At 50.3% G+C, this 9854-nt stretch overlaps 1 protein-coding gene across 1 annotated transcript; it reads left to right on the top strand.

The window, feature by feature from the left end:
* Positions 1-6586: 6586 nt before the first annotated feature.
* On the top strand, positions 6587-8880 carry LOC119364452 (WEB family protein At4g27595, chloroplastic-like). The gene is made up of 3 exons (XM_037629925.1): positions 6587-6687; positions 6868-7036; positions 7161-8880. The coding sequence occupies exons 1-3, from the start codon at positions 6668-6670 to the stop codon at positions 8691-8693; spliced, it is 1722 nt and encodes a 573-aa protein (XP_037485822.1). The 5' UTR covers positions 6587-6667; the 3' UTR covers positions 8694-8880.
* Positions 8881-9854: the final 974 nt, after the last annotated feature.

Raw genomic sequence — 9854 nt, 5'->3', positions numbered from 1 at the left:
TGCACAAGATCTTCATCGCCACCGACTGTCTGAGAGTCACAAAAGGGTTGAGAGCCGCTCATAATATTGCAAGAATGGCTACTAGCTTGGGAATGGGACGTCATCTTTGGCTCTCTAACCCTCTTAGTAACCTTTGTATTCCATTAAACTTCCATGAATAAATAAAGTGTGTTGTTTCGACAGAAAAAAAACATGATTCCTAATACGAATTGCCTACGGGCGACAATAGCGGGCCGCCCCATTTTAGCGTGGGTGCTCGCTGTGCGTGTAGGTCCGCTTCGTTCCGGCTTGTAGCGACCGCTCTAGGGTTCAATCGCTCTGATTTTTTCTCACTTGTTTCATCATTATTTACCTTGGTTTCTTTGTTTTGTCAATGTTTTTTTCTTTCTCTGCTATACTATGGCTTTCCTTGTTTCCTTTTTGGTTTTCTTCGTTTTCTTCGGTTTTCTTTCAGTTTCTTTGTCGGGTTTATTTGTTTCAGTTTTCAAAAACATGTCTAATTTCTTTTCTCAGTACACAATGAACATTTTTGGAGCACACGTGATATACTTTTCTGATAAATGCCAGACATTTTTATTATACGCGATGCACATTTCATATAAAAAAATACAGGTTTTGAACACTTTTTAATACATGGTAACACTTTTTTCCAAATATAGGTTGTACATTTTAAAATGACAGTATTTTTTTAAAAGCTACGTGAACATGTTTTTACATTGTAAAAAAATCACGGGCAATTTTTGAAAACACATGAATATCTTCTTACATTTTCTTATTAAAAACAAAAAAAATTGAACCTACGCGAACATCTTTTTTACAGATATATATCGTTTTTTTAAAGTCACGAACATTTTTCAAACACGGCAGTTTTTCCATCAAATGTGATGTACATTTGTTTAATGCAACAAAAAAATTACATGAAGCAACATTTTCTTAGATTGTATACACATTTTATATATATAATTACACAATTGTTTTTCGAAATGTGTGAACATTTTTTCATTATCACTATTTTTTTAAGTTGTCAACATTTTTTAAAACTGCGCTAACAATATTTTTACACTATGTTAACATTTTTCAAATTCGTGTTTTAAAGTTTCTTAAGTAAATTTAAGTTCTTAAAATATATATGTAGTTAATTTAAAATATAAACAAAATTAAAAGGAGAAATACAAGATATTTGGCAGCAGGACGAGTCCCGTCCTACTGGGCTGGCCCACAACCGGCGCCTGTACGCGAGGTAACCATGCGCCTCGCAATAAGCGGCACATAGACACGCCTGTTGGTTGATGGGGATTTGATGGAGCAAATGGTGACGACTGAACCAAACTCCATGTCATGTTTCTTTTTTATGTTCGAGTCCACAACATATGAGCACTATGAGGGTATGTTTCAAACTCCTTTTGCTACACATGAATTTGTGGCTCGGTATATCTATGAACTTGATGAGCTGAAAAAACTGCAAGTGAAACGAACATCGCATGTGACGCTGGTGGGTAACTCTTTGGCTTGAAATTACCGGCTGCTGGAATCGTCAAAATCAATGTGGACGATGGAATTTCTAGGTCTAGCTTAATTGGTACAACTGTTGCGGTATGCAGGGATGACCAAGGTTTATACTTGAGTGCTTCAGCGCTACCGGGAGCCACAGATCCTGCACCCCTGGAAGCTATTCCATGTCACGAAGGCATTGCGTTGGATATGAACTTGAATCTTCAGAGGTTGCTCATTGCGACGGACTGTCTAAATGTGATCATTAATTAATAAGCTCAGTGGATTGTGCTAAAGAAAAGCTAATGCAGAATGATTGCCTAAAAAACTACTCCTTCCGTTTTTAAATATTTGTCTTTTTAGAGATTTCAAATGGACTATCACATACGGATGTATATAGACATATTTTAGAGTGAAAATTCACTCATTTTGCTTCGTATGTAGTCATTTGTTGAAATCTCTAAAAAGACAAATATTTAGGAACGGAGAGAGTAATGCAGAATGATTCCCTCAAAAAATTAACTAATGCAGAATGATTCTAAAAATATGGAAAACTAGTGCAGTACGGGAAATATACTCCCAATAGTCCTACTACTACCACTGGGGTGAAAAACTCGAGAACAGACTTAAACTCTTGACTAGTTCTCTCGACAGCAAGTACTGCTTCCCCGTGCACAGGTTCGTAGGAACGTTAATGATACAGTACCTGCAAACAAACGAACACACGATCGGTATGCAAAGAACCATGGGGTCTGACGTCCGGTTGGGGCAGGCCAAGTCCAACACCTGAAGGAGCACGCCATGCGCGTGAGACCGGACACTGCCGAACCACTACTACAGGTTTCTGAAACGTCCGTGTGCACGTATGATTGGTAGCTTCAAGCCTTCAGTTTGCTGCGACTGCGAGAAAAACACGATCTTGGTCTCTGCACTTGGGTTGCCGTTCCCGGTTCAAATACGGGGTAGTTCCACGCCAAACACGCTAAAGCCAGGAACAGGGCTCGGGAAGCAACCGCTGACTCTGCACACCGTGCTGACGACGCCGGAAGTTTCAGCCGCCAAGTGCCAACATGGCTCACCTCACCGTCTCCTCGATGCATGTTGGTTGCAGCTCATATACGGTGATCTGATGAGTTTTGTGTTGACGAGTTCTGGGTACGCGGGTGCTGCCTTTTAAACATGCCAACTCCGTCAGACCATCTCCAACAGTCATCCTATATAAGTGTCGCGCCGTAAATTTATGGGTTTTAGCGCACGCAATTGCTAACCAAACTCCAGCGAACACGCAATAACACGCAATAACGACCGCACGCCGTTTATTTGCTGCGTCCGCTACCGCGCGCCGCACACTCGAGCGCCTGCTCGCTACTACCACCTACCCCGACCCAGGCGCTAGCGCCGTCGCCCGCACCACCCCGGCCTATCCAGCAACCATTTCGGCGCTTCCCCGGCCTATCCCGCGCCGCCGCCGCTTCCTTCTTCTCCCTTCGGGCGCCGCCGCTCCTCGTGCGCGCCATTCCTCCGACGAACAGCGCCCGGCCGCCCACTGCCGCTCGACGTCCACAAGGTGTTCGACAAAACGCTTGCAAAGTATGTATTGCTTTCAACTTCACATTTTTTACATGAATTTGGTGTGTGTTATTTGTGGTTTTTGTTGCCTAGTTTGAACATTGTAGATGAGTTCGTCATATGAGTCTTCGGAAGAAGAATTTGATACTGAAGAGGAGGAGAATCTTGCAATGATCCTAGCTATTCACATCAGTAAAAAACTGAAGCACGGTGATTCGGTTATGGGTTGGCAGAAAATTGATCAGGCACTATTTTGCGGCGCCGGTTTAGGATGAGCACCGAGTTGGTCAGACGCATTGCAGAGAAACTAGCGAGCCATGACCGGTTTTTTCAGCAAAGGAGGAATGTCGTCGGAGAGCTCAGGCATAGCACCTTTCAGAAGGTGACAGGCGCTTTGCGTATGTTGGCATACGGTATCCACGCTGATCTAGTTAATGATCACTTGGCCATGGTGGCCATGGGTGAGAGTCAAGTCATCATGTATGTCAAGCGCTTCGCAGTTGGAATTGTGCAAGTGTTTGGGCAGGAGTATTTGAGATCTCCCAATGCTGAAGACACCGCAAGGCTATTGGAGATGAAAAAAGCTCGCGGATTCCCAGGTATGCTTGGCTCAATAGATTGCATGCATTGCAGTTGGAAGAATTGTCCTAAGACATGGCATGGGCAATTTCACTGCCAAAAAAGGGTTCCACTATAATCTTTGAAGTGGTGGCCCATCAAGAGACTTGGATCTATGGCTACTATCTTGCGAATGGCATTTATCCAAAGTGACAAACATTTGTGAAGCCGTTGAAAAAATCGGAAGGTAAGGAAAATCTTGATTTCCACAATGCTCAGGCAGCGGCTAGAAAAGATGTGAGAGAGTTTTTTGGATATTGTAAGCCCAATTTGCTATTGTGAGAGGACCGGCTAGATTTTGGGATCAAAAGATGCTTTGGTACATCATGCACGTTTGTGTGATCATGCACAACATGATCATCGAGAATGAGCATGGCCATAATTTAGACTACTCTCAGTATGAGCTCTTGAGACATCCGGTGCGAGTGCGGCGGACGGCTGCCAGAGTGGTCCGTTTTGTTGCCTCCTATCATGCCATTCGACGTGCCGAAACGCATGCTGATCTTCAGAAGGATCTCATTGAGGAGTGGTGGGCATGGAATGGCCGCCAAGAGCATCATGATTTTCAGAAGGATCTCATTGTTGAACTATTTATTGTATTGGAAGATGATCTATTTGTTTGAGTTGTAATAATGAAATTAAACCATTTATTGTTGATTTATTTTGTTTGTGTTTGATCTTTTTGGTTGTGTTTGTAGTGTATATGTTGTTTGTGCAAGAGCGCGCAGGTTTTTTGCAGCGGCTGCTGAAGCGGCTCGCGCGCGCTAGACTTTGCAGCGGCCATTGGAGCAAGCGCTCCGTGTCGCGTAAAAATAGGCGATCAGCGCGTTGCAAAAGTTTTTTTAGCGCGCCGCACGTAGTACGGTTGTTGGAGATGCTCTCATATACGGTGATCGCAGGCTGACCAACATGGGAGGAGGAATCTGCTAAAAAAATGGTACGAGGAATTATCATAGCAAGGCGAGTTGGCTTCAAATCGAAAAGGGGTGGCTGGCAAGTTTAAACTTTCGTGTTGATTTATAATAGTACTCACTCTGTTTTAAAATAAGTGTCGTTGATTTAGTGCAAATTATAATAGTAGTACTTCCTACATCTTAAAATAAGTGTCATTGATTTAGTACAATTTTTTACTAAATCAACGATACTTTTTTTAAGACGTAGGATGGACGACTGCATATCTTCTGCCTAAATATAAGGTCTGTTTTCTTCAAGAAAGAAGGACAAGCTCAACATGAGATAGTCGATCATATTCTAGAGATGGCCATGTTTGAGGAGCAAGCTATGATCCTCGATGAATCTACTTCCTCCGTCCCATAATATAAGAGTGTTTTCAACACTACACTAATGTAAAATATGTTCTTATATTGTGGGACAGAGGGAGTATTTAACTAGGTCTACTTCTGACACTGACACCTAAATTGTTGGCTTGTGGTTCCGAGAATCACATGGATGCTCTTCTATTTCTCTATCGCGGGTCAACTGAGCCTCATCTAACATGTATACGTAGTATAACCGTTGTGAAAATGAAACGTTCAGGTCGAGGAACCCAGGACTTCCGGTGCCGTGGATCTGGAATTTCCACGCGTGGAGAATCCTCGCATGCACTGACACATGTTTTTTAGCCAAGGTTTTACTGGCAATGTCAAAGTGGAAAGACGTAAACGGCTTACAAGTACGTAGTAGTACGTGGTTATGCAGTGTTAACTGCTGACACCATGACATGCCGATTTCGTTATGATTTGATCGCTCGCAATTAACGAGGGGATCAACACAACACGCGTCGTTTCTTTCCACCTGTGGCCATTCGGGCGCCGTTCACGCAGTGATCAATTTTTTCCATCATGGTTGACGCTGGGCCGGCAAATTAACCGTCGTCAATCCGCACCTACTAGAAAGGAGCCATGACTTTCCCGTTCAGCGCTACGGTTGGAAGCGCCCTACCCGGCCGGAGCATCACGTCGTCGGTCGGTCGTTGGTGGCCTCGAGGTCCGTCAACGGTTTCAGCTCGGATCGAATCTGTCCGAAGTTTACAATTTCACGGCTTGCCACACTAGTCTAGCCTAGATTACTTGTACAGCCGGACATCACATCAGATTGTTGAGGCCTTGATCTTGGGACGACATAGCATGTCCTCTCTTCCACTCCACCGTTGCCCTTAATCCGCCGCCACTGCCCAAGTAAAGCGACGTTTGCAGTCCGGTGGGGGTCTCAGGTACCAAAGCGACACCGTGCACGGCAGCGGAGATGCTCGCTGTAACACCGGAGTTGCCTGAGAGAGAATGATATCGTACGCCGATATCCATGACTCGCCGCAGTAGAAGGGCCAGCGTGCCAAGGTTGACCCACCAAATCCCACCACTGGGGCAAACAAGACGCGGCCCTCGCCTCACGTGAGACCAGAATTTTCCGACGGCCCCCAATCAACCCAGTCAGTCAGTCAGTCAGTCAGCAGCAGAAACTTACGAGTCAGGACCCGAACAACCCGCACCCATGCACGATGCTTCGTGCAACAATCCCCACTACTCCACGCGCCGGTCGGCACGCACCCGGGCATGCCACTGTCACCGCAGTGGTCCGATGCGATCAATTCAAACCCAGCCAAAAACCCCACCAATCAGGCCACACACACCAAGAAGAAAACTTCCGCGGGTTGACCACTCCTCGCCCCGGCGCCGGCCTGCCCCCACGCCCCGCCCCACGACCCACGACCGCCATTTGCGGCCTCGCCCGCGCCCTACGACTAAACTAATCCGACAAGAGCCTCCCAATCGACGGTGCAGAGCAATATACTAGTACAACTCCAAGAACTCACTCTATTTCCGTTGTTAACCCATGACCTCAATCCTCCCCTAATCCAAACTGCAAGTACTCCTACGACTATTAATCGCGCCCATGTTGCACCGGGCCTTCTTCTAAAATTCGGTTCCCCTGCCACTGCCACGCCAATTCTTTTCCCTCGGCCCCCGCGCCGCCCGCGTGCCCGCCCGGGATGCTCTCCTCCAGGCCGAGGTGAGCACCGCACCGCTGGCCACTCCACTCGGCGGCCATGCGCGCCCTCGCCGCCTCAATAAGATCCTTCTTTTGCGCGGCTCTCTCTCTTCTTTTACTACTGTTTGACTACAATAGTGTATATTAGTAAGTTGCGCGATTCGGTTTCCATGAGCTGAGCTGGGATTCTCCGCCGTGCAGATCCGGGTCCTTCGAGGCGGGGCTCAGGGCGTCCTCGTCCGTTACACTCTCCTCCACCCCCAAGCCGTCCCCTCGGTTCCACCGCAGCCGCTCCACCCCCAAGCCGTCCCCTCGGTTCCACCGCAGCCGCTCCACCGCCGGCGCCTCCAAGGCGCCCCCCTCCCCGGAGGTACGTACCGGCTGTCGCCAATTCATTTCTCCCTTGCGTTACCTTCGAAGCATTTGCCGATCGCCAGCTTTATTTGTGCTCTGTTTTAACGGTGGTTCTTGGTTTACTACTGTCCGTCCGGCAGAAACGTCGCGGCGTCACCGGCGGCGGAGGCGCGATGCCGACGCCCACGCCGGCGCAGCAGCGGGTGGCGCAGCTGGAGGAAGAGCTCAAGAAGGAGCGGGGTGAGAAGGATCGGGTGGTGCAGCTTGAGGAGGAGCTGAGGACGGAGCGGGAGGACAAGGCGCGGGCGGTGCGGGAGCTCGACGAGCTCAGGAGGAGGGATGGCGGCGCGGAGAAGGTGCAGCTTCTGGAGCGGGAGGTGGAGAGGGCCAAGGAGTCGGAGCGCAAGATGCTCGAGTCGCTCATATACCAGACGAAGCAGCTGGAGCAGACCAAGATCAGCCTCGAGGAGGCCAAGCTGGAGATGGCCACGCTGCAGCAGAGCAACCGGAGCCTCGAGGCCCGGCGCGGCGTCATGGACCAGCGGAGCGTCAAGGACCTCATGTTCGGCGGCGCGGACGAGGAGATCAGGGCCCTGCGCGCCGACCTCCGGACGGCCATGCAGGGGGAGGAGAGGAGCCGGAAGGCGCTGGACGACCTGTCCCTCGCGCTCTCCGACGTCACCATGGAGGCCAAGCAGGTCAAGCGCTGGCTCTCCGACACGCAGGCGGAGCTGGAGGACGCCAATGCCGAGGCCGTGCGGCTGCGCGGGGAGCTGGCCGCCGCCGAGACGAGGCTGCGGGAGCAGCACCGGTGCAGGCTCGAGGCCGAGGAGTCGGCGGCCGCGTGGGGCGACAAGGAGCGCGTGTTCCTCGAGTGCGTGCGCGCGGCCGAGGAGGAGGTGAACCTGGCCCGGCAGGAGAACACCAAGCTGGTGGAGTCGCAGCGCGTGATCCGCGACGAGAACGCCCGGCTCCGCGACATCCTCAAGCAGGCCGTCGGCGAGGCCAACATCGTCAAGGAGTCGCTGGAGCTCGCCCGGGTCGAGAACGCGCGGCTCAACGACGTCGTCGCCGAGAAGGAGAGCGCGCTGCAGAGCCTCCGGCAGGAGTACGAGTGCATCAAGGTCAGCGAGGCCGCCGCGCAGGGCAGCCTCAAGGAGCTCAACAGCCTGCTCGCCGCCACGACGACGACGGCGTGCAGCACCCCCGTGTCGGCGGCCACGACCGCGCCCGTGGCGCCGGAGTGCGGCTTCGACCAGCAGCACCTGCCGAACGGGCGCCTCGTCGCCAGCGCCAAGGGGACGCCGGAGACGGCGTCGCGGCGCTGGATGGCGGAGAAGCCCAGGACGCCGAGCGGGCGGAGCTACTCGATCGGCGAGCCGGGCAAGTTCAAGGGCGTGGGCTACTCGCAGTCGGCGAGGATGGGGAGCCTGAACCCCAAGGACCGGATGTTCGCGTCGCTCAGCAACATGGCAGACCTCAAGTCCGCGGCGGCGGACGCGGCCATGGACGACTACGACGACGACGAGTTCGACCACATCGACGAGAGCCACTACGTGGGCATGGAGCACTCCATGAACGGCAAGAAGAAGCGGCCGATCCTTCGCAAGTTCGGGGATCTCTTCAGGAGGAAAAGCTTCTATAAGGCGAATTTGGCGCCAGTGCACACTTGAATTTTAGTCACCCCATGTAATGTAATGCATGTAGTTTTGATTTGTTCATCTAAATACACGACCAATGAGATGTTCTTGCATCTATCTAACTGTTACTTTCTTTTTGCGCTGAAATTTGGAATGGTTTGTAGAGTCGCTGTCACTTGTCGGAGCGACACTTTCTAGGCTGAAAGATGAACAGATTGACATTTCACATGTCTGATGTACATGCTGCTTAAAAAGATGGCATTTGAAGGGGACACAGTGATGCGATTAGAAGAAGATGCAGCCCCTGACAAGTCTTAGCGTGTGTGTGTGTTTTTTCCTTTTACACGTGAGGTTCTAGAAGCACCAAGGCAAGTCAAATCTCGCCATTTGTCAGTGGTTTTGTGCAGGCAAGTCAAATTTCGCCATTTGTCAGTGGATTAGTGCAGGTGCTGTTAACAGTACCAGTACTTGATGTTGGTCGTTGGTGAGAAGAAGAATGGCCATCGGAATATGATCGGAGCCTTCCATTTGGAATACATTTTGCCATTTTGGCACCGTTGTTTTCCTTCTGTTTGCATGTAATGTCAACAAAATGAACGCATACCAGAAAAAGGTCTCAGCCCATACGTATTCAGTACTCTTACTAGTCCAGACTCTGAATTATCGCTTCTTTCATCTTCGTTGTTCTCTCTGACTTTATCCTGGATTCACTCGTGTGGTAGCTTCGTACCATTTCAGACCAAGCGACAAGCAAAAAATCTGGACGTGCAAAGTGGCATGCTTTGCTGGCTCGCCAGCTCGACCTTTTAATTCATCACAAGTTATCCCATTATCTTCTATCAGACAAAAAAAAATTGGTTGCAAACATATAGGGTGTGTTCAGTTGAAGGGACGGCCTGGAATGGCACGGGTCCGACCCGCCCCTAGCCCCCGTTCTCGCGTTCAGTTAAAATTGGGACGGGCACGCACTGGTTCCCCTCGAGCGAATATTCCGCCCAGATGCGGAACGAAGTCATACCTCGAAAACGGCCGGACCACGCGGAACCGCTGCCTCCCTCGCACTCGTCCTCAGCCCCGCAGGTGCGCCGCCTCCCTCCCCTTCCTCCCCCTCCTCCCTTCCCCATGGATCTGGGCAGCGCCGCCGGTCCTCTCTCCCCGTCGGCCGGCGGCTCCCTCCCCCTCCCCCTCCTCTCC

The sequence above is a fragment of the Triticum dicoccoides genome, chromosome 2B (assembly GCF_002162155.2).
Source record: "Triticum dicoccoides isolate Atlit2015 ecotype Zavitan chromosome 2B, WEW_v2.0, whole genome shotgun sequence".
Taxonomy (NCBI): Eukaryota; Viridiplantae; Streptophyta; class Magnoliopsida; order Poales; family Poaceae; genus Triticum; species Triticum dicoccoides.
Note: the sequence above shows the minus strand (reverse complement) of the source record. Positions and strands in the feature narration are given on the sequence as shown.

Coding starts and splice junctions, on each gene's coding strand:
- LOC119364452 (XM_037629925.1), top strand. CDS start 6,668: ATGCTCTCCTCCAGGCCGAG. Junction 6,688..6,867: donor ATGCTCTCCTCCAGGCCGAG/GTGAGCACCGCA, acceptor TCCGCCGTGCAG/ATCCGGGTCCTTCGAGGCGG. Junction 7,037..7,160: donor AGGCGCCCCCCTCCCCGGAG/GTACGTACCGGC, acceptor TCCGTCCGGCAG/AAACGTCGCGGCGTCACCGG.